General features: G+C 39.2%; 2 protein-coding genes across 4 annotated transcripts; both read left to right on the top strand.

Moving 5' to 3' along the window:
- Positions 1-893: 893 nt before the first annotated feature.
- acadm (acyl-CoA dehydrogenase medium chain) lies at positions 894-10,694 on the top strand. Its single transcript, XM_078264423.1, has 12 exons — positions 894-1,001; positions 2,166-2,277; positions 2,624-2,721; positions 3,071-3,140; positions 4,345-4,445; positions 7,002-7,082; positions 7,549-7,679; positions 7,888-7,996; positions 8,380-8,520; positions 8,956-9,051; positions 9,287-9,535; positions 9,625-10,694. Exons 1-12 carry the CDS (start codon positions 987-989, stop codon positions 9,694-9,696), a joined length of 1,275 nt encoding a protein of 424 aa, XP_078120549.1. The 5' UTR covers positions 894-986; the 3' UTR covers positions 9,697-10,694.
- A 522-nt stretch (positions 10,695-11,216) lies between these two features.
- Positions 11,217-18,738, top strand: rabggtb (Rab geranylgeranyltransferase subunit beta). Of its 3 annotated transcripts, none has more exons than XM_078264422.1 (9): positions 11,217-11,316; positions 11,933-12,040; positions 12,521-12,718; positions 13,639-13,744; positions 14,022-14,074; positions 14,941-15,051; positions 15,354-15,479; positions 15,742-15,891; positions 17,372-18,738. In XM_078264422.1, the coding sequence occupies exons 3-9, from the start codon at positions 12,548-12,550 to the stop codon at positions 17,510-17,512; spliced, it is 858 nt and encodes a 285-aa protein (XP_078120548.1). In that variant the 5' UTR covers positions 11,217-11,316; positions 11,933-12,040; positions 12,521-12,547; the 3' UTR covers positions 17,513-18,738. The 3 variants fall into 3 exon arrangements, with proteins under 3 accessions (XP_078120548.1, XP_078120547.1, XP_078120546.1); XM_078264421.1 differs by having other exon boundaries at positions 11,217-11,326; XM_078264420.1 differs by lacking the exon at positions 11,217-11,316 and adding an exon at positions 11,352-11,547.
- The last annotated feature ends 6,593 nt before the right edge of the window (positions 18,739-25,331 follow it).

The following is a 25,331-nucleotide window of genomic DNA, read 5'->3' as shown; positions in this document are numbered from 1 at the left end:
ACAATGAGCTTGTGCTCAAACTTTAATGTACGAACCAACATCATCACCAATCATAGACATCACATAATATATAAAAGTCACCAATGCCAAAACCTATCTTGTAGCTACTCATCTTCGTCTCCTTTAATACCAACATTCACCATGGTCACATACCTACACCCTCCACAGCTGATTCATTACAACACACGTCTCACCTGTTTAGTTTAATCCGTTTTTATTTTGGTTTGGGTTTGAGACATTGGGAGATGCTAATGTCTTTAAGTACTATAGATGGGATTGGTATCAGTTTGTCGACTTTGCACAGGCACCTCAGGACTTTGCGGTTGTTCCGGAGGAAAGCCCATTCTGATCTGTTGAACATATGTCCATTAACTAATATAAAGTGACATAAGAAGTATCACGCTAACTTAACCCAGATGAATTTAATGTTACCTCTCGGTGGTACAGCTGATCGCCGTGGCCTACTGACAACTAGCTAGATATGCCGCCTTCCAGGTGTTTAAAATTATCTCATAATTACGAGATCTTTTCACAAAATTATGAGTTATTTTCTCGTAATTACGGGATCTTGTCTCAAAATTACGAGATCAGGATCTCGTAATGAGGTGTCTACATTCTTTTTCGATGGTGAATGTAATACGCTTCCGTATCATCTCTTTTGCTTGGCTTTATTTAGCACTTCTTTCATTTATGGGGTGTGTCACACAGTAAAATAAAATAAACAATTGTATAATCAAATCGATTTCATACGTGGGAGACCTAAGAGAATATGAAAACATTCGAGTTTTAAGATTTGGAGTGCACTCCCTCAAGCGGTTAGGTAACAAACTGGGGTAAAGGGTAAAAGTCATTTTCTGGATGCTGAGACCAGCGACACGTAATCAATCCTGCTGCTTTGATTGGCTGAGAAGGCGGATATTAATATGTAGGACAAAGGTTGTGGTGTGCCAGTCTATTTATGCGACTTGTGCAGTAGTAACACAACAATGCTGCTCAACAAGGTAAGTGTCTTTAGCGACAATTCCCCATCTTATTTTCACAGTTTTAGTTAATTAAATACGGGTCGCCGCAGCTTGTTGTCCTCCTGACGTAGCTACATTTTAATTTTTCGAGTTAACCAAGTGAAAGCTTTGCAAGCCAACTTACGTCATTCGCTAACGTTAGCTCGCTAGCTAACAGCGTAAACTGTCTTAACTGTCTATTTACCTGTATTACACAGTAACGTTTGTGCCGCTTATGTATTACCATTAGCTTACATTAGTCACAGAGCTAAGCATCTGTCTTTCTGTAAAATATAATCAGCTACCTGGTTATCTTTGAAAAACCCAGAAGGTCGTTTACCAAAACTTACTGAAGGTAACGTTAGCTAACGTTAATACATCGCATACAATATATTATCCAAGGAATTTGCTTTACTAGTGTATTAGTGCATAGGAGTAAACATTGTAAGAGAGAGAATTAAACTAAAAGCAACGTTACAACACAAGTCAGAAAACGTATATATAAAAAATGAGGAAATACTATAAAAATATGTAACAATATATCTGTTATAAAATGAAGAGCAGTTTTAGAACGTAACGTTAGTAGTTATTTGTAGAAATTTGCGAAATATTGTTCACGGGTTGTTTTAAAAAATAAAAAGCAAGTACTGCAAAATTCAAGAATCACAAATTTAGAAAAGAAATTACATTAAAATGTGAAAAATATAAATATGTACAATATCTGTTTTTCAAATGAATAAAGGTAAGGGGAAAAAGTGCATTACATCGAGGTCAGGGATGAGTTTTTTTGTGTTGTATAAAAAGAGCAAGGGCAGGTGTGTGTCATTTCCTTATGACTCCATTGGCAATACAGTTGCAGCTTGGGAAAGGGGTTAATCTTTTTTTATTTATTTTTTTTATTCTGCATTTCTTTAACCCAGGTGGTTAGAAGAGTCTGCCTTCACTTGAGAACTTTAATTTTTTTTCAAACATTGTAGAATATTTATTTTTCAGGGAAACGGATGCCTCACTCTGACTTGAATGTAATGGTTATACATGCTAAAAGGCAGAACATGGGGCTAATGTTTTACTAACTAAATACTTTAAAGAGTAAAAGGTGTAGAGGTCTTGTGTTTAAATTGAATGTAACTTAACTTTGTTGCTGATTTTCTCCTCCATACACAGGTTGTCAAAGCCAGTGTGCGGTCTGGGATCCGGCTGCAGAGCTCCAGTGCTGCTGCTGCTGCATCCAGTGTTGCAGGATCCCACAGCACAGCTTCCCTTGGCTACTCATTTGGTGAGTAGGATGTAGAAACCTGTACATAATGTTAAAGGATATGTTCACATTTTGTCATATCTGCCTTAAAACAACACTTGCATGGCCAAATATACAATTAAATAATTTTTGGTCACTGTAATTGTTCCTCCTGCCTGTACTGGCACTGATAGATCCCTTCCTAAAGCGACTCTGATGTGACAAAATGCACCGTCCTTATTTTGTGCAAAAACTATATTCCAAAGTTTAGTTGGTAGTTGGGTATCATCCGCCCAAGTCTATTTTAAACAGAAAAACGTGTGCATTTTCTTTTAAAGTGTGTGTTTAATGTGCTCATCATGGGTCTTCTTGCTGTCTTGGTTCACAGAGCTGACGGATCAGCAAAAGGAGTTCCAACAGCTGGCGAGGAAGTATGCACGTGAAGAGATCATCCCTGCAGCAGCTGCTTATGACCGGAGTGGTGAAGTGAGTATAGCCCAAAGATTAGGCAGCAGTCAGTGTATATGCAGGTTAAATGAGGCTTGACTTGATGGTTGACTGACCCTAAAGCTGGTTTAAAAACACTACCCTGATGTGAAATTTGGCTGATTATAGTTTTAAGACTAATTGCATAGAATAATTCAACCTAAGACACCTATACTTGTATACAAAATACAGTACATAATTAACAGATTTGGCTGCCGGAGTTCCACTACTGACTTATTTTGCACAAATATTTGCACAAATTCACTAGCATTAATATAGCCTTATCTTAAATTGGGGCTCAGAATAGAAAATAAAAAGTTTGAATAACACCTCTCTTGTAATTTTGCAGTATCCTGTACCCATCATCAAGAAGGCATGGGAGCTTGGTCTAATGAACAGCCACATTCCACAGGAATATGGTATATTATTTTCTTGTTCATTGACTATTTGAAAATAGCCTGCCATATTTTAAACTTTTGCATAACATTATCCTGGCTGCCCCCTTTGTGGTAGGCCATGCAGATCCTGGCACCTCTTGTCTTGCATCAATTTAGTTTGTAGATGATGGCCTAAACCAGTGGTTCCCAACTTATTTTCTTTTTTTTTATTTATTTTTTTTATCTGGACCCTATTTTCCTATGTTTTTGTGTGTAAGTAACAGATGGGAACAACTATCTTTGTAATTGGTCCAGTATTAAGCGAGAACACTGTGACCAGCAGCTGTGTACCGGGCTGCAATTTAATCCTATTGGGCAATAAAAGTGCCGTTTTTGCCACTGACAGACCCAGATTGTTATTAAAAGTGTCTGACAATATTATGGAAAGGATCCCTACATAGACCTTTTTTTTTAAAAGACATTTTTGTTTAACCAGAAACGGCTCTGAGATTGCCAGCGCTAAACCCTCCAGACTCCATTTAAAAAAACAAAAAGAAAAACAATACTTCAGCGTGTATAGAGCCAACATAATTTCACATGTAAATCTGTAAACTGTTTATTTCTATCAAAACTAGAGTTGCGATTGTTGCGAAAAGTGGAAAGACGAACCAAAACGATGCTAAAATTACTGTTTATTTACATGGAGTCTGGTGGCTTTAGCGAATGTAATTTCACGGATGTTTTTATGTTTAAAAATCTTTAATAGAAAGAGAAAGGTCGACCTCCCTTTTTAGAAATCCTTTCCTTGATGTTGTCAGACACTTGGAATAAGAATCTGAGCCTGACAATGGCAAAACAAGCACTTTTGTGACCGTAAATTGAAGGTGCATAATTGCCCAATAACTTACATTGTGGCTTGTTTTTTCTGACTGCTGACAGCAGCGATCTTGCTTAATACTGGACCACTGTCAAAGATTGTTGTTCCCATCAGTCACTAAAACCAAACTTTAAAAATGACAATTTCTTTTAGTTTTCTGCACAGAAATGAATGAAATGCTGAGATATAGACCAGCTGTATATTTTAAAAAAAAAAAAGAGAAAAAAGTTGTCTCGCACCCCTAAAAAAAAAAAATCAGAAAGGCCATGCGTAGGACCCCCAAGTTGGGAACCAGTGGTCTAAAAAACGGCTAATTTCCATTTGAAAACCCTGTGAGAAACCCTGTTGTTTATCTCTTCTTGTATTCAGGTGGAATGGGCTTGTCCAGCTTTGACAGCTGTCTTATCACAGAAGAGTTGGCTTATGGCTGCACAGGAGTACAGACTGCTATCGAGGCAAACTCTCTGGGAGTAAGTTGTTGTTTATCAGGGTTGCTATTGTTTCATTTGCTCTTTACCAGTTTTTAAAAAGTTTTCAAATCACAAAAAAATAGTCTTTTAAGGTGTCCACCGCTGGGGATGACCCCCGAATCCCGATTGGAACTAGTGCCAAATTTTAGCATAAAGCATAAACTTGTAGAACAGCAATATTTTCTACTTCTTTACTCGCAGTCTCCTATCTGCTGTGGTTATGTTTTAGCCACAGTGCACTCCTTTGGCTAATAGAAATAGTTATGAACTATATATATATATATATATATATATATATATATATATATATATATATATATATATATATATATATATATATATATATATATATATATAAAAGATAACTGAATGTAGTCTGACTTTTTAGCCTAATTATCCATGTCCTAAAATTTGGAAAATTATTGTAGACTTGGAAGTCAATTTCTTATTTTTAGATTTTTTCTATTGATTTTTAGCGGTCTAAAAAGACTCTTAAGCACACACAAAGCCAACACATTTGCACATGAAAGAGCAATAAGTCCAAACTCTTCCTACTTCCTTTAATGTGGCTGGTTAATTCACAAATGTATTCTGAAGAATGTAACTGAATTGTTGGGATCAACCATACGCATAATGTTTTCAATTAGACCTGTGCTGCTACTAGGGTTGGGTACCGAAACACTTCGACGGTTCCGACGTAAACCGTAGTAACGAGACCAAAATAAGAACACAAATATCAGTTCCTCATTTCGGTGCCTGACTTTTTTTCATTTTTTTTTAGAAGCATCGCTGCACGGGATGCTACGTTACCGTTAACTAGTAGCTGGATTAAACGCAATGGTTAAAATGCTGACAGCTTACGTTAAGTGCTGTAAAGTGTGAGGCCGGTTACACACTGGATGCGTTGCGCGAGCGTGGCAGCTGCGTGGCGTGTCCGTTTATATTTCGGCTCCGTTTATATTTCGGCTCCCATGTTAACAGGTTAGAGCTTACACACTGCCTGTGTGACACGCGCAGCTTTAGCCACGCCGAAAACGCGTGCATGCTAGAAATAGGACCAACACGCCTATTTTTCACACGACACTCAAGCGTGTTGGAAGCGTTTCCAGCCAAAATAGAATAGGAAAAGATGTTTATATGTCGCTAAGACACAAATGCATATTAATAAATGACATGTTGATGTTTGAAAGTCTCTAGGTTTTTATATAAATGCAGATATAAATGTAATTTAAAAAAAAAGAAATTGATTTTCTAATATTGCACCTGTCAATACAGAACGAAATATTCTGTAGCCTATTTTGCCGTCAATACTGCCGACGTTGTCTTTGCTGTAATCAAATCAGTATATATTTATGTTTAACATGGTATTTAATTTTATCAATGGGAAACATACATGTGTCCAGACAAGGCTAGCAGCAGCGCATCAGACACGGTTCTGGTGTGTAAAGACATAGAAAAATCCACTCAGCCGCCACGCAGCTGACACGCAACAGAAACTCCACGCCACGCAGGCAGTGTGTAACCGGCCTGACTGTATTTCCCTGTAGAGGATTCCAACACCGGGGCGTAACAGTCTGACTGCAGCTGCCGTTGTCGGAAAAACAACACACAGACTTGAAACTCTTGAAACTCGCCAGCCTTGTGGTGCATTTTAAGTCATTGTAAAATGCCCTTTTCCCATCTGGTGCTTGGTTTTTGTCGTTTACCAGCAATTTACTGGTGAAATAAGTCATAAGTTATTGTTATTACATTTATTAATCAATCATTTAATTTTGATATATGGCTTTAGCAATAAACAAGCCGTTATTTAATGTCGCCAACTGTCGTTTTGTGCTCCCTTTTTTTTAAAATATATTTTATATACAGGGTTCATACGTTTTGAAAAAACCTGGATAAGTTCCAGGCCTGGAAATGTTTTGGAAACATAAGACCCAGAAAGTTTTGGGAAAGTCATGGAATTTTCTTTTTAACACAGCATAATAATATGTGATTAATAAATGTATTTCACGTAGTCCTAACCTCAACGTTCTATTCGGGGCGCGATATTACGAATCCCACTATGAACCACATAAATTGTCATTCATTTTATTGTTAAACCTCTGAGGGTAAACTTTAACACAGATTTTTATTCTTATTGTATAATGTCGACTGACATTTTCAGGAATACATAGTCATGGAAATTTGCCAAAAATGTCATGGAAAAGTATTGGTTCAAATGTGTATGAAATTTTCATAGCTAGATATTTATTTTTATTTATTTCAGTTTAGGCACCATTTTAAAAGTATCGATTTAGCACCAGTATTGGGGGGGAACCCAAACCATACCCAACCCTAGCTGCTACTCACTTGGCAGTAGTGTTCATAGGCATCTTTGCGTTTCATTAAATCAAGGAGAAGTGTGCTACTTTTAACAGTCCACAAAAAGCAGAAGGCTGCTCACTGAACCTTCTACAATGTTATTTCACTAGAGATTTCCAGTATCTGCATCAGTCCTAACCATAATAACTGTGGTTGTAGCTCAGTTAGAATTAAGTTCTATCTGTTTCTCCTACCCAGCAAATGCCTGTTATTATAGCTGGCAGTGACGCACAGAAGAGGAAATACCTGGGAAGGATGACTGAGGAGCCTCTTATGTGTGTAAGTAGTTATTTTCCATCACTGTACAAAAATTGTCCTATAAATAAGTATTTATACTTAAGAACTTCATGAGGTACTTGAGTATAGCCAATTTATGCTACTTTTGATAAACTCATAATTCATCTTAAATGTGTGGACTTTCTTAATCCCATAGTTAACTGACTGTCTGGTTTTTCAAAAGTTGCAGCCCCACTAAATAAAGTTTCCTAGCAATTCTTTAACATGCTGTTCAAACTAATGTTGGATCTTGCTTCACATACTGCACTGTTGACAATGAGATTATCTCACTCTGTGCAAGATAAATGGCTTCTTGTAAAGGAAGGAACATAAGCCCTGACATATCATGGTACTACATTTACTAATGTGTGTTGACATCTGCAAAAAGAAGAAATAATGAAAAATGGTACTGGTCTAATTTGCATCAGATCAGACCGTGTTAACTTACTGTGTGGTGTGTTTTCGGCAGGCGTACTGTGTGACAGAGCCCGGCGCAGGCTCTGATGTGGCCGGCCTCAAGACCAGGGCTGTGAGGATGGGTGATGAGTATGTTGTTAATGGGCAGAAGATGTGGATCACCAATGGCGGGAAAGCTAACTGGTGTGTACCATTGCTCTCATTGTAAACGAAGAGTATACACTCAAGTGCCACTTTTTATGTTAATTCAACTTTCTGATGATTGTGGAGGCTGCAGTTTGTGATGCTGCGGAATGATCAGAAAGTTGAATCAACAGTTTGAGCAAAAACTGACGTCTGTCTGTTGCTCTGAAGGTTATTTGAACTTTTATACATCTTTTCATATTCCTAGGTACTTCCTCCTGGCACGCACTAACTCAGATCCTAAATGTCCAACCAGCAAGGCTTTTACTGGCTTCATTGTGGATGCTGACACTCCAGGAATTCAAATAGGAAGGAAGGTAAGATGAGGCACATGACAACACATGGCCTGGTTTTGTATTAAGATCATTATTTTTCTTGGAGGTAAGAAACATTGTATTAATGGTGGAAATGTGATCCGTAATGCATGTCTTGAAGTTTCTTTTGCCCATGTCAGTTTGAAAAAAATTGTACTCTTGTGTTTTGAATATTTCAGGATATTTTTCTGGCTGACCAAGCTTCAATTTCAATCTCTTACACAAAATAGTGCTGGGCAGTATGACCAAAAATTTGTATCGTAGTATTTCTTAGAGAAAACCTCTGCTATCTAGTCAAGATGGTGCCATAATCTAGTCCAATAATTTGACATTTGATATGTGCATTACAAGATAACATGCCCTGTGTTTTTGTTTTGTGCTTGTAGGAGATGAACATGGGCCAGAAGTGCTCTGATACCAGAGGCATCACCTTTGAGGATGTGAGAATACCAAAGGAGAACGTCCTGATCGCAGAGGGATCTGGCTTCAAAATTGCCATGGGTGCCTTTGACAACACTCGTCCACCAGTAAGTCGGATGGCTGGCTGGATGGATGGCTGGATGGATATCAGCTGCTATAATCAGCAACTCTTTTCTCAGAATTTTTTTTTTCTTGCATTTCTCTATAAAATGCATTTAATCTGGTATTGTCACAGCAGACCCTTGGTTACAGTGAACTTTAGTCAAGTGTATTTTTGGATCTGTGTGGACACACATTTGCGACACTGATATGCTCCAGGTATTTGGTACAAATCTGTAAAACCCACTGCCTACATGGCGTCAAAGACATCACCTAATTGAAGGACATTCCTACCTTCATATCCAAATATCTGATAACCCATTGCTACAACCAAACCATTACACGCTTTTAAACATTGTTAAGCAAATGAAAAAACAATGTTGTGTATCGGTCATTGACGATCTGTGTCTGTGACGTTTACTAATGTTCTTAATGCAATGCAGGTGGCAGCAGGAGCAACAGGCCTGGCACAGAGGGCCCTTGATGAAGCTACCAATTATGCACTTGAGAGGAAGACCTTTGGCAAAGTCATTGCTGAGGTTTGTTCGCTTCATTTTCTTCTGTTCTGTTGCAGGCTTCATGCGCTGATATACCCCGTTTTGAGTTCACTGTATTACAGAATTTTGTTGTATAATGCAAATAACTGTGGCAAAACTGTCTTAACTATCATGATAACTGACGGCCAGGTGACATCACAGTGTACAGTGCTGTACAGTGTTACAAGTAAAAAGAGTACAGGATCAACAGGCCCCTCTGTCTCCTCCTGTTTCACAGCACCAGGCAGTGTCCTTCCTCCTAGCTGAGATGGCGATGAAGGTGGAGTTGGCCAGGATGGCGTACCAGCGGTCTGCCTGGGAAGTGGACCAGGGCCGCAAAAACACCTACTACGCCTCCATCGCCAAGGCCTTCGCTGGAGACATCGCCAATCAGGTGGCCACCGATGCTGTTCAGATATTTGGAGGCAACGGCTTCAACAGCGAATACCCGGTGGAGAAGCTGATGAGAGATGCCAAGATCTACCAGGTGGGTGATGATGTGCACTTAATCACTGCCAGCAGAGGTATTTGGCAAAACTTAATTTTCTTGATTACCATTTTTGTTTCCTTTTGTAGATCTACGAGGGCACTGCTCAAATCCAAAGACTCATTATTGCCCGAGAACACCTGGGAAGATATAAGAAATGAACTCTGCACACCTGACTTGTCCTCATTCAAATGTACTTTTGTTGTAACTTTTCTACACATATACATGTGTTCCTGGAAATATATCTGCTTACTTATACTCAGGATACATTTGCAGAATGTCGTTTGCCTTAAAAGTACTTCATCCTGCCTTAGTTTTTTTTGTTTTTGTGGAACTGATCCAGACCCTGAATTGGTAGATAAGTCTACCTTTTTCATCAGAGAACATCAGAACCTGTCAACAAGACCTGTCCTTTTTTTAAAAAGGGTTATCCAAATGCAGCTTGGAACTGTCGCCTTATTTTGTGACTTGAAGCGTTGAGGATCACAACATTTAGGCACGAGATCCTATGACCATGTCCTGTCAGGCTGCAGCCTCTGTAGGTTGTAAATAATGGCAGCCAGGCACAAACACTGCTGCTTTTAATAGCAGTCTGGACTTTAAACTGTAAAGTTGTTTAGCCGGTAAAACAGTGTCTGTCTCAGGGCAACTTGATGATGATGATAATAAACTTGGACATATTTGACTTTATAAGTTGACAAGCGCAGCCCAAACATGCATTGCTTTTTTGTTTATTCTCATAGGCAGTAAAAGCATGCAAAATCAAAAAATGTTCTCAAAATGTCCAACTGATGTCTTGTTTTACCTTTTGACATGCTACAAAACTTACACACTTGTTTGGCTTTCCCTATTGACCTTCTGCACCCATTCTTCAGATTTTTCACACAGCAGAACCAATATTAATCTTGATCTGTACAAATCCATTTCTCACCAGAATGTGTTAGAAACTGAGAAATTTGTGTCTAATGATTTAACAACTTTAAAAATGCATGTCTGAAAATGGTTTTCTGTCTGATTTAGAAATTAGGTCTTTAAGTTTTTCATTACCCTCCAATGGAGAACCTCTGCAGAAAGTATGGATGTAATATGTACTGTGGTTCAGTTGTTACTGTTAGACACATCACTTTTTGACAATGACATAAAGGTGAATTCATCAGAAGCTTTAAAGTCTCTATCATTTTTTTTATTTTTTATTTATTCCATTTCCATTTAATCTTGAACTGAACATGGTTTAAGTTTTTTTCTATTTCTGGACCGATAATAGAAATAGTTTTTTTTTCTGTTTTCATATTTAACTTAGATGAACCAAGAAAACCAAACGAAACCGTTTGTGTATAACTGGTTGAATGACCTCAATGAGTCCGATAAACTGGTTTCCGGGCGCGGGGGGGGGGAGGGAAAGTGTTCCTCTCTGGGAGGCAAACTCATAGATTAATATTGGCTAGAACAGTATATTCACATTTGGAAAATGGTACTTAATTTTACATATTAAGTAGACAGACGGGGTACAAATAAGGGCTTTGAGACGGCCTTCACGGTGGAGGGGCGAGAAGCTATCAAATAAGGGACATGGGATGTACCCTTATTTCTCTCCCAAGCTTCCTCGGTGAAGGGCAGAGGTGAAATTGGGCGGGAGCGCAGCTCCGCCTCCTCAGGTCCTCAACACACCCTGCCGGAGCAGCTCCGTTTCCTTCAGCACCACTTCCTCGGTGAAGGGGATGCAATTTAAGGACCTGGGATGCAGTCTCAGTAGAGGAAGAAGACATTGATGGAGTTATCTTGTAAGCTTGGGTAAGAAGAAGTAGACAAAAACAATCAAGTAAAGTGGTAAGAAAAGTACTTCAGAATTGTGTAAAGTATGTGCACTTAGTAGATTTTGAGTATTCGGCAGAAGGGCAGGATGTAGACTGTGGTACAGTCTCCGAAGCAGAAGGTGGCGGTATTGCACCTAAAACCAACCGCCGTAAAAGCTCAAGAAGAAGAAGCCTGATCATGCGAACGTTTTCAGAATGGTAACTGGCGTCATATTATAGCTAAATGTTATAGTTAGTCCGCGTATTTTAAGAAAACATTATAGCCGAAGTGAATAGAAATGTCAACTTGTCTTTGTTCTGTCTGACTTTAGTGTCACATTGACTGCTAATCTGTGAAAGCAGCTAACTAAAGTAAAATGGCTAAAATGTAGCTAGCATCCGTGTTAGCATGTAGCTTGTTGATAGCACAACCTGTCAACAAATAGTCACTTATTTACATATGAAGTCATTTAGCTACATAATATGAGTTTATTCAGTATCAGGTTTGACAACGAAATTATATAGGTTATAACTGAATCATATTGAAACGGGGTCAGTTAGAATGTGTGGCATGTTTTAAACATGTTGATGTGTTTATTGTCAGGGTACCCAAGTGAAAGATGTCCTCATTAAGCCTGAGGCTCCCAGCACACTGCTGCTGGACAAACATGCAGACTACATCGCTGCCTACGGCTCCAAAAAAGATGACTATGTGAGTAAAAGGCAATCATATGGGCTTTCTAGATGTTTTTGTTCTACCTTAGACAGCTTTGTCAACTTCACGTTACTTTTGTGTACTTTTACTTTGGCTGTTTTCATTGTTTGGGCTATGTATGGAGGGGATATTTATTCATAATTCAAATTGAAAGTCCAAAAAGAAAACGAAGCAAGATCAAATTAAAAATAGTATTATTTGAATTAAAAATAGTATTATTTTACTAAGGTACTAGGAAAAATCATGCCATAATTAAATGTGAAATGTAAAAGCTTAAATGGAAATACTTAAATTAAAATCTCAAATAGAAAAAAAGAAATTATTTTATTTTAGCCTTTCCCCTTTCAATTTTCAATTTGACATTTTATCTTTTGAATTTTATGTTTTACATTTGACATGTGACAATGACATGTGGTATTACAGCTCCTGCTGTATTATTTCCTCTTGTTCATTTGTGTCCTATTTGTGTTGGTCCAGGAGTACACGCTGTCAGAGTACCTGAGGATGAGCGGCATTTACTGGGGGCTGACGGTGATGGACCTGATGGGGCAGCTGCCCAGGATGAACCGGCAGGAGATCATAGACTTCATTAAAGCCTGTCAGCACGAGTGTGGAGGCATCAGCGCCAGCATCGGACACGACCCCCACCTACTCTACACCCTCAGCGCCGTCCAGGTGACTGAAAGACAGTCAACTTGACATTTGACAGATTGACCAATTTATTCTTGTTTTCACACCAACTTTTATACTGAGAGAAGTTGGAATTGTTACCAACTAGACAACACTTTGCTGTGATTTGAGATTGATGAGATGTCGTCCTCTATACAATAAATCAAATAGGCCGAGAATTTATAAACCAGAAATATACATATATTTTTAATTGATTTTATTCTTGGATGACATACAGCGCTATAAATAAATGCGGTGCTCAAATTTGTATTTATTCATTTCATTGGAAGTCTCTTTTACTGTAATTTTCTAGCAATTTCAGTGGTTAATGCTGTATATTTCACTGTCTTGAACAGCTTCTGTGGTTTTTAAGATTTCATTTCTTCTGAAGGATCCTTATGATGAAAATTATATTTGTATTTATCTCCCAGCAAAACTTCTCAATTGGTCTGTTAGCTACAGGTTTGTACATTAGCTTGATTGCTCTGAAACTCCTGTGCTTAGTCTTTTCTGGTTTATGACTTTTTAGTTTTGGTTTACTGACTTACTTAGGCCTTTATGTTCCCCAAAAAAACATAAGTCATCAACGAAAGGGTTTCATCAATGTTTCTGTAGCATATATGTTTTTTACGGGTTGGGGCTGCAAACCCAAGCCCAACCTTCCACCATTTCTGGTTTCCTGTTTGTTGATTTGTTAGTCCTCTCCCCTAGCTTATTGTCCTCCAAGTATTGTATTATAGTCTCATACCACATGGGATCAGACAGATTTAGGGTCGTGTACAAGCTGTCTCTGAATGTCAAGCCCAACCAACTCCTGCTACTGTGTAGTGAAAGCTGCAACTAGTACAACAGTCTATCTTGCAGTATTTCATACCAGCAGCGCAAGACGGGTTTTTGGTTTAATTACCGTATTATTTTTTCCTCAGATCCTGTGCTTGTATGACAGTGTAGATGCACTTGATGTGGACAAAGTGGTGGAATACATCAAAGGGCTGCAGCAGGAAGACGGCTCATTTGCAGGGGACAAATGGGGTGAGCAAGATTTACTCCGATCTGTGTTGTCTCACGAAACATTTGCTGTGAATGAAAAGCACACAAGAATTTTAATACAGGGGATAAAATAATAGGCAATGTCTGCACACAATTTGTATCACACTATATTTGTACAAATCTACAACTTAAATAATTGTTGTCATATTGAGCTTGCGGCTGAAATTCCAGTAAAACCATATAGTCATTTTCATTTATTCAAATTATAGTTAGCTTTAAATACAATATTAAAATAGTATAATGTTGTGTAACTTTACAGGAGAAATAGACACAAGATTTTCCTTCTGTGCTGTTGCCACACTTGCATTACTGGTATGTATATAATAACAGTTTTTCTCACTTTTTTGTCTTTACACAACACTGTAACTAGAGCCTGACCGATATGGGATTTTTGAGACTGATACCCATTGTAGAGGGGAAAAATTCACCGATTACAGATTTGGCGCAGATATAGTGAATTTTTGAGCTGGAATGAAAATAGACCTTTTCTATGTGGATTGTGTATGACCATGTAAATGTAGTCAGAAGGCTGCTTTCTTAAAGGTGCTCTAAGCAATGTTGCACGTTTTTTAGGCTACAACATTTTTTGTCCCATACAGCAAACATCGCCTCACTATCCACAAGCTGCCTGTCCCCTGAACACACTGTAAAAAAGCGGTCTCTGTAGACAGCCCAGGCTCCACAAACGGCAACAAAAACAAACTGTGCCAACCTGCACCACCAAACATAACAAACAGTCTTCCAGCGTACCAGCCAATAACCGACAAGAAGGATTTGGGGGTGGGGGTTGGGGGGTTAGTGCGCGGAAGCACGGAAGGGAGGGAGAGGGGACGGAATGAGGAGGAGGGAGGGGCGAGCTGGCCTCGTTTTGTTTGAAAATACTTCGAACGTCAACAAGAAGTGCCGTCACCCAACATCGCTTAGAGCACCTTTTAAACAAATAACTTTATTAAAAGAATATTTAACATTGTCATACATTATATACAAAGCATTGTTTTCTGCATATGTTCCAGTAAAAAAAAAAGTTAATATCGGTGCATGATGGACAACATATATGCCGATAGCGATAAATACCGATATGCCTGCAATAGGCCAATATCGACTGATAAAATCGGTCGGGCTCTAAGTGTAACACTTTATAGTCTGAAGATGACTCTCTGTCCTCTCCTCCTTGCAAGGGCAAGATGGACACAATAAATGTTGACAAAGCTGTAGAGTTCGTCTTGTCCTGTATGAACTTTGACGGTGGTTTTGGCTGCAGACCTGGTTCAGAGTCTCATGCTGGTCAGGTGAGTCCACTGATGTTCTTGTATAGTGAATGGCAGTCTCTGTGGGACTTAAGTTGCTAGTTCCCACATAAAGGTTATCAGACAGTTGAATTATTAACACATCACAAATATGAGGCTGTAGGCTGGTCTTGTGGGAGAGAGTCTGACGCATAACGGAGAGATTGTCAATCCCCGACACTAACATGATGAAATATATTCTCACTCTGGAAGGTGGCTGGTATTACGTTCACACACCTGAGCAGTTACATGTTAAAATCCTTCTCAAATGTAATCTTTATGGTCTTTTCCCTTCTGTCCATCAGATTTACTGCTGCTCTGGCTTCCTGTCGCTCACCGGTCAGCTGCACCAGGTGAACGCTGACCTGCTGGGCTGGTGGCTCTGCGAGAGGCAGCTGCCGTCCGGAGGCCTCAATGGACGACCAGAGAAGGTTTGTCCTCTCCAGATGCTGTAGTGGGGAAACCTTTAAAAAAAAAATCAGGACAGCATGATTCCTGTTATAGTACTTTAACCTGCAACATATCTACTCTAAAAGTAATCGAGGCTTCTAAATTAGCCCGAGTAGTTAAGTCGTTTGTAAAATAAAATGGTATGTCTACATCTGTACTTACCGTTAAAGGTATTGAAGCTAATACTTCAATCAGATTTAGTTACAGTACTGACCAAGCTCTGGTTTTGTTTGTCTCATTCAGCTTCCAGATGTGTGCTACTCGTGGTGGGTTTTGGCATCGCTGAAAATCATTGGTCGGATCCACTGGATCGACAAGGCCAAGCTGCGATCGTTTATACTGGCCTGTCAAGACGAGGAGACTGGAGGTTTTGCTGACAGACCGGGAGACATGGTGAGCTGTCAAACACAGCCAACTCCTGCATGCTGCAATGGAAAGGGGGAACGTATTAGACCTGTCTGTTCCCAAAATAAAAAGGTTTAAGATAAACGTTATCTCGCTGATACACTCAGAACTTCTTTTTTTAAAGATTATTTTTGGGGCTTTGCCCTTTATTTGATAGTGACAGTGGATAGACAGGAAAGGTGGGAGAGAGATGGGGGATGACACGCAGCAAAGGGCCGCAGGTCGGACTCGAACCCAGGCTGCTGCAAAGGACTCAGCCTACATGGGGCGCACGCTCTTACTGGGTGAGCTAGAGGTCGCCCCCACTTAGAACTTCTTAAGTACTGTAAGGTTTTAGATTAGGTTAGATTCAACTGTATTATCATTGCAGAGAGTACAGGTACTGAGACAACGAAATGCAGTTTAGCATCTAACCAGAAGTGTAAAAAGCAGTAAAGTGCATAGTAATGTACAGATTAATATATAGAATAAATAGAGTATACAATAAAGAGTAAGGGGTATGAATACAGTATATACAGCATGAGCAGTATGAACATAGTAGGCAGTGCTGGTATAGTATAAAATAAAACATTTCGTGCATAGTGTAAGTACAAGTAATGCTAACAGAATTCTCTTTAGGTCAGTTGATACAGTATGCACAGTACTGTCCATATGTCTGGAAATGTATAGAGAAGAAGTGAAATGTTTGTATAATACTGTACATGTACTGTGTATTGAATTGATATGGTTCATTACTTCATCAGCAGAAAACCCAAAGAAAAATATCACAAGATCACATTGCCTGCAGTTTTTTCCTCCTTACCTATGAATTATGCAAATGCATTGTTTTCAGTTTCACCATTGCTATTTCGGTATTAACTTTATAAACTCTAACCAGTGTTAGTGAAATAGCAGCCTTTATGTACAAGTGGATCCTTACCTATGCTGGCTTCTAAGCTTGTTAAGGAGTGAGAGAGAACACGTTAAATGTAGAACAAGGCCGCTCATCTCTGCTGAATTCAATCCCACACTTCCCACCACTTGATGTACTTGATTTTGATCTACTATATGATGCACATCCTCATATTTTTTCTTAGCCAAAATCTGTGCTAAGATGTTTATTTTTTTTAATTTTACTTGTCAATCCCCAAGGTAAATTGGCAGTTGAAATGTAGCTTTCGCAAATCCATTTTATATACACACAGCCTACATGCAATTCAAGGGGCAGTGCAGGGCTAACCATGGTACGGCACCACTGGAACAGTTTGGGCGTTTCGGGGCCTTCCTATGAGGCAAACTAAGAGGCAAACTGGCACCTACCAGCCCACACTCCATACTTGGTATGGATAGACTGAGCTAATGCCAACTCATTCTGTTACAATACTTCATTACAACTCCAGATAATAGTGGAGGAGGACATGCAACTTCTTTTTTGTTTTTGGTATCTCTCTGATTGTCATTAAGTCTCCTGCTCCCTCCTTCTCTGCAGGTGGATCCTTTCCACACTCTGTTCGGAGTTGCAGGTCTCTCCCTTCTCGGAGATGAACAGATCAAGCCAGTGAATCCTGTTCTGTGCATGCCTGAGGATGTCCTGCAGAGGATCAACCTGCAGCCTGACCTCCTCAGCTAGCCTTCTGACACCATCATCTCACACACTCACACACACCTGCCCTGCTAAACAACCCAACTACCATGGCTATGTGTTGAGAGCAAAGAGAGGACCACCACACATCGTAGTGTTAGCTGAAGTCTACAGACACATTTTAGATGCAGGTTTCAGTCTCTGCTCACTAAGGACAAAAAGAGTTTCGCAGTTCTGACTCGATTCCTCTGAGTCTGTCTTTACACTCTCAACCATTATGTTATCAAGTTACTTTTGTTGGTTTTACTGCAAGAGAACAGTTTGGGAAAGAGATGCTTTGAAGTGTGATCATCGTTGCTAAAGCCCAGAAATCATTGAGCAACATTCCTTAGCACGTTGACTTACTTACCATGTCAGTTTGTCTGAGGGAAAACATGGGACAAACTGTTGTGGAAGTCAGTTTCATCTATCTTTCTTGCTCCCATCACCCTGTGAGGAAGATTTTACTGTACTTAATCATTATCCAGAGACAGGCACTGATTGGCTCAGCTTTTTTTCATGTACTTTATGATAAAGACCTGAATGATAAAGGAATATTCTGTTTAATTTGACAGATTTGTGCATCCTAAACAGATTGTGTGGAACAGACAAGAATGAGAACGTTGGCTCTGTGATTTAATTTTGTTTTTGGGACTTAAGACACTTGACTGGTTTGTTGTTGGAGAGTTCTGCCTTTTTTATGCACCTACTGTTTTAAATGAAAAAACTTCCGTGTTTGAAAAGTGACAGCATGTAAAGGGCAAACTATCCTCGTCCTGTTATAAACTTGAGCAATCGTACTACCACCGGGCTAATAGGTCTTTATTATTTATTAAAATAACTTCACTTTACAGTAAAGAAAAAATGTTTTTGCATGAATTAGAGCATGGGGCAGTGTTTTGTTTGACACCCAGAGGTAAAACACATTTAAATTATGTTGAATGTATTAGTTCTCAGATTGTAAATGTATTAATTGACATTGTTATGCAAATTAATTTTAAGTCATTACTCAAACATTGCACAGTTCTCAAGTAATTGTGCCTCTTAAAGGTGATTCAAATCTGAAAGACAACTCAAAACCTTAACAACTTGTTAAACTACTAGGTCTCATTGTTGTGTTGTGGGGGCAGCTCTAATCCAAAAAGCTGATTACTGTTGCACAACTTAATGTGTGTATATTAATGTAATTTATTTGTAATCTTTGATTGGAAATAAATGTATGATTTCTCCCTCAACTTTTTTTGGATTTGTGTTTTTGCACTAAATGAGCATTTTAAGAAGCAGATGCCCAGGCCTCAGTATATTAGTGAACTGGTATATACTCACTGAGATGATATTAAGGATTAATCTTGTTTTGTAAAGGACAAAATGGACGAAAAAGTGCTCTGCTCAGATAGTTAACATATAGTGGATTAAGCTGTTTTTTAGCTCCATGTATTTTACAGTGCGGAAAATCCTATAAGATATAAGACAATGTTTTTTTGGACAGGAATGGAGATCCTAAACTGCCTGAATTAGAAATACAATTGGGTTATTAAGGCTGATTAACTTTGATTATTTACTAATTTCCTTTAAAACGTATCATTATCTGTAACTGTGTTGATCACAGTGAGTATGGAAAAAAGCTGAGCTGGGTTTCTGTTGCTTTATATATATATATATATATATATATATAGATACAAAATAGAGTTACATTTTATTTTGGTAATATGGGGGCAAGTGGCAAGTAAAGCCCCAAAAATGTGGTTTAATTGGTTCTTGAGGCCCTATGTGGGCATAGCCCCATAGCCCCACAGCCGCATGCTCACAGTCAAGCATGCAGTTAGCAAGCGGATGGCGCATGGTTCTGTTACAGCCATGGTGCTGATTGGCTGTTGTCCCGCTGCAATTTGATTAGCTTTTTGCCTGTTGTCACTCACTGGCTCCTAGTTGTCAGAAGTTTGTTAAATAACATAAACTGCGGTCACCATGAATGATGTGGTTTATCACACATTTTAAAGCCTGCCTTTTGATGAAGAATTTGAGATTAAAGGTGGGTAACGAGGAGTTTAATCTATTTTACCAGATATAAATATCTGGTAACAAATACGCAGATTTACGTGGAGTGGCTAACGTTAACTGTTAACTGTTATCTTGTCGAAGAAGACGCTTCTCTTTTTTGCTTCCCATGTTTGTTATTCGGATGGTACCAGAGACCAAGCTTTCAGAATCACAAGCGTCTTTCTGAGGGGATTACCATACGTGAAAACAGCAGGATAACAAGGTAAAATTGTTTGCAAACATAGCTAGCTAGCTAAGTTATTCAAACTGTCAGCGCGTTACACAGCGGGGGATGGAGCAGTGTAACAGCAAATTTTAAAGAACAGGTAGTGCTCAGTCGGATTACCAACTGTGTTAAACTGTATGGGGATGTGATTTTTTTTATTATATAAAATGTCATTTTCTGGTTTTGCATCATTCCAATGTAGTTGCTGCCCAACCATGTTTTTCCACATTGTGTGTGTGTGTGTGTGTGTGTGTGTGTGTGTGCGCGCGATTGTGAGAGACCAATGTAGTGAAATGCTTGAATATTGTTAACATTTTCAAATACTTTTTACATGATACTTTTGTATCTTCCCATTTAGTGATTCTTTCTACAAAACCAATTAAATTAGCCTCTGTAGCTGGTTTGAGTAGATGCCACTAGATGGCAGTCTTACCATTCAAAATGCATTTATGTTGATGCAAACTACATACGTCTTATTTTCTCACCAATGATCCTGGTGAGAAACTGCCTAGATTATGGGTTGTTTGTAATGTGATTGCAAGCAAAACTGTAACTTGCAGGGTTAGGTTGTACTGTGAGACACTTGCAACCTATACTTGGGTCACTTGAAACGCTTTTACATTTTTTTTCATGCATTTTACATCCTATCTCATCCATGTTGAGGCTGAAGTAATAATGCTGGCACCCCAGAAATGCCACAGCTGATACTGTATGAGAAATTATGTTTCATAGCAGTGGCAGAAGATTGTAATAATGGAGCGTAAAAGATTGATGCACTCCGCCTGAGAAATTAGAGGCCGCAGGGAATGTTTTCTTTCATGTAATAAAGATAAGGACTTCTCCTGTAATGTACAGCTTGATAAGAAAATGACACTTTACCTGGAACAATTACCAACAATGGCTTTCGTATAAAAAATAATGAATAACAAATGTCAGACTAATGATCAAGTGATAACAGCAACTATGTGGAGCATTATTATCTCCATGCACTAATTACTCCTTCATGATAGTGAGAAAGACACGGTGCTTTTAAAATCTTTTGAATAAGAGGGAGGGTGGGGTGGGGGGGGTAGTAAGGATGAATCTTTTTGTAGTTGTTTGACTCTTCAACAAGAAATGTTAACAGTCACCTAATACAGGGGCCAGTACACTTTTGCGGTTGTTTTGCATTTTTTGTGGTCTTTTTCATTTCTTTGTGACCGTTTTGCATCTGTTTGTAGTTGTTCTGCCTTTTTGTATATTGTCATGTTGTGTCTTTGTGGTCATTATCGTCTCTTTGTAGTCATTTTTGCATCTTGTTTTAGGAATTTTGTGTGTCTTTGTGGCCATTTTACATCTTTGTAGTTATGTTGCGTCGTTTTGTGGTTGTTTGGCGTCTTTGTGGTCGTTTAGCATCCGTTTATAGCTGTTGTGCTTCTCTTAGTGGTCATTTCACTTCTTTATAGTAGGACTGGGCAATATGTCGATATCGTGATATGAGCCTAGATATTGTAATATGGTAATATGACATCAGTGTTGTCTTTTCCTGGTTTTACAGTCTGCATTACAGTAAAGTGATGTAATTTTCTGAATTTACAAGACTGTTCTAGCTGTTCTATTATTTAACTTTACCCACTAAGTCATTATATCAACATTACTGATGATTATTTGTCACAAATCTCATTGTGTTATATATTTTGTGAAAGCACCAGTTATCAACCCTACAATATCGTCGCAATATCGAGGTATTTGGTCTAAAAATATTGTAATATTTGATTTTCTTCATATTGCCCAGCCCTACTTTGTAATCATTGTGTATCCCTTAGTCGTTGTTTTGGGTCTTTTTGTAGTGGTTTGACTTTTGAACAAGAAACGTTAACACAATGTCACCTCGTTGAGAGCCTCATGGCCTGTATTCTTTATGCTCGTTTTGCATCGCTTTGTAGTAATTTTGGATCTCCTTATCTTCTCCCCAATTTATCTTTTTGTAGTCGTTTGATTTAGCCTGCTTTCCAACAAAAAGTTTTAACTTCATACAGAGGCTTTGGTCCAGCGGCCCCTGGTCTTGTACCCGTGAGGGCCGTTCGGTAATCCATCCATGATATTAAGAAGCCAACTACCTAGATTATTTTTTTTGGGGGGAGGGGATCAGATTCCAGGGAAGGGGCCCATGCCACCCCTTTGGCCCTGCTTCTGTTCCTGCTACTGCATGTTTCATCATGTGAATTTTCTCAGTGCCAGACTGTTCTCATGAAGTGGCGTATGTATGGCATTATTGGTGTGTTATGAAGACGCACACTTGCTTTTCAGCGTGTTTATCAACGCCGTTTGTCCTCCATTGACTTACATTACCTTGCGTTTGCGTGTGAATTGACGACATAGCGAGTAGTATGAAAGGGTGAAAATACACGTAGGTAGGGAGGTCGGTCGCGATGGTGGATGGGTAAAACACAGGACTTTCACACAGGAGAGTGGGGATTGTGTCCCGCGTGTGATGTTTCCTTACCACGTTTTTCTTTTCCTAAACCCAACCCAGTTCTTCTTTTCCTAATCCCAACCGGTATTTTTTTTCCCCCGCATGTGATGTTAAAACCAACCGTAGCCTCGCAATGACACGCCACGTGGCTTTAGAAAGTGGCGTGTATGTTTACGCTGCATACAGCAGCGTAGATATACACGCGGATAGCTCAAAATGCGTACAGATAACACAGCACTTGGCTTTAGGAAAGTGGCCTGTATGTTTACGCGAAGTCATAATGTCACGTTGTCAGTGCAGCGTGGAACTGCAAGAAATATAAAAAAAAATATACTGGCAGCCCTGTGAGTTTTCTATTTATTTGTCTTATTTATTCAGGCGATGGGGGAGCAGTAATCTGTGGCCCCCTGGTATCTGGGCAGAGACAAGTTTGTGCTGGTTGTTAGGCTACTGACAAACCCCACCGGCTCTCATTAGTGAGGAAGAGACAGATTAAGAGAAAGACGGAAGGTGGGGGAGAAAAGTGAAATGAGAGAGTGTGCAGAGAGTGAGGAAGCTACAGAGAGAGAAACGGAAGCACTAAGACAGATGGATGCATCACAGCTTTCACCTCTCAGTCTTGTTTGTTTGCAAGGAATGCCGCAACCCATTTTTCCTCCCTCTCCTGTCCTCCGTCCCGTCGCCCTCTTGTTATCTCTCAGCACAAAATGCTGAGGATTAGTCCAGGCCACAGGGGCTGCAGCCAAATGCTGCTGAACCACAGGCACAGCAGACAATCGCTTAATAAATGTTTAATTAAACCACTGCAGTGTTATGTGTGAATGTAGAGATGACTCACAAGTTTTGGTGGAAAATGGAAATGCTTTAAAAACGTCTCCACAAGAGATTCATGTTTCACCTCTGTGGTCTACTGGTCTACTCTGTGGACGTCTGTGGTTATTATCAGGGACATAGTGTGACATGTACTTATGACCCCCTCAACAGCTCTGGGGAGGTCTGATTTCTAGCTTAAAACTCTGGCTTGGACTGAATACTTTTGTTTGTTGAAAGTTTGTTCCCATGAAATTCATAATTTATCTTAAGTCACTGTGGAGTTTTCACCCATCAAGTTACTACAGTGTCTGTTGACAGAGCAGTTGTTGCTGGTGTGGTTGCTTTGGTCAAAGTTCTGCTGTCCTCTGACACGCCTGTCACATTCAGGTGTAAATACAGATATACAGGGCTTTGATTAAAGTTGCAAAAGCTGATGTCTAAAATCTCAAAACTAAACCAACTGCAAGACTACCACTACACTACTACCAACTACAGCAGCAGTCTAGCTGAAGAAAAACAAAACTTCTAAACTGCCTTAAAAACAAATTGATCACCGAAATCTGCTGAGGCCATATCAAATAATCATCTTCACCTCTTAGCTCATAGCCATCTTCACCTTTCCTTCTGTCTGTTGTTGAGGATGAAGATTATTTAACATTATTTTTATATTACTTTTAGACAAAGTCAGGCTAGCCGTTTCCCTCTGGTTCCAGTCTTTACGCTAAACTAAGCTAAGCTGAGCTGAGCTATTTCAATTGGAGTTGTTTGTGTCCACCAGATGACAGTCCAATATTCACCCTCTTTTAGCTCTCTTTCAGCAGTTAAATGCTCAACTATGTTTACCAGCTAGTTACTAACTGTTTATGTCTGCTGTTTGTTGCTAAGCAGGTTATGTACTGTGGGTGTTTGGAGATTTTCCCCTGAAAACAGCTGCCTGTGCGAGGTAGGGCACAGAGCATAGTGCAGACACTTCAGAGGCAAAGCACAGCAAAGGTGTACGTCGTCATCGCTTCTGGCTACCTCACATACAGCTGTTATCTCATTGGTTGTGCTTTGAAAGGTCAGCAGCAACCAAAGTTGAAATAATTTGAAATATGAGCGCAGTGCTTGGTGACAGTTTCAAATGATGCGCCACGCCAAGGGTAGAGCTTCCTCCTATTTGTCTCCACCCCTACTCCCCATAGGAAAACGATAGCAAAGTCAGCACAGAGCGGTTTTCCCGCAAATCATGTGTGGGCAGCTTGGTCGGACAGCTAAACAATGGGCTGAAACTCACAGAGCTCCTTAAAGCCGAGGGGAGCTGCAGAGCCACATCAGTACGAGTGAACTCCTTTCACATGGTCACATTCTTTTCACATTGTTATACATACCATTGTTATTATAAAATTATGGGTTACAGATGCTTTGAAACAAAAAAGAGTTTTTTACCTAAAGATTTAAGGATTCTAAACATTGTGATCCTGAAGAATCCCCTCTTGACAACCCTATGATCATCTTTAAATTGTCTGTCATGTTTTCCATAATTGATTAGAAATCAAGAGAGAAGGCATTGTTTTACTGCTGCTGTAAATTATGATCAGACTTCACTAAAAACTTAACTTGTTCTCTCACTGTTGGGCTGTCAAGAGCTCAAAGAATAATATTGATTCCTGGAGTACGTACAAGATTTATAAAATTCACTCTGTGTTCACGGCGCCATTCATTCATCAGCTATTGTTTTTCCAGAAAAACTCCACTGAGCTCCATTCAGCAACAACCAGCCTGTTTTGAATGCTGAACAGCTCCTCTCACGCAGTAACTAACTTGCTCAAGGGCATCTTGCTCAAGGGCAACACAGAATTTGAGGCTGATTAAATGCTGAATATATATATATATATATATATATATATATATATATATATATATATATATATATATATATATATATATATATACTTTTTTTACAGTTATTGATATTAATGGATTGTATGCAGAAATCTGAAGAAAAGTTAATTGTTGACCTCGGCAACAGCAGCTGACAAAACAGTCCTCAAGGTGCGTCTAGTAGCTGATCTTCATTGGCAGATGGAGTTGCTCCGTTGTCATGGCGTTGTTGTTGTTGTTGATCATATGAAATCACATCTTCATATGATATCACATCTGCATTTTCAATGGCAACTGGGTCAAGTGTACCGGCTACTAAATGAACTTTGAAGAGAGATTGTTTTGTCAACTCCACATTTGGCCTACGGATGTTAATTTTTAAAGCGGCAAAGATGTCACAAACACATTGTACACATTATGCTGTCTTTTAT

Source organism: Sander vitreus, chromosome 12 (genome assembly GCF_031162955.1).
Source record: "Sander vitreus isolate 19-12246 chromosome 12, sanVit1, whole genome shotgun sequence".
Taxonomy (NCBI): domain Eukaryota; kingdom Metazoa; phylum Chordata; class Actinopteri; order Perciformes; family Percidae; genus Sander; species Sander vitreus.
This window is presented reverse-complemented; position numbering and strand designations above follow the sequence as displayed.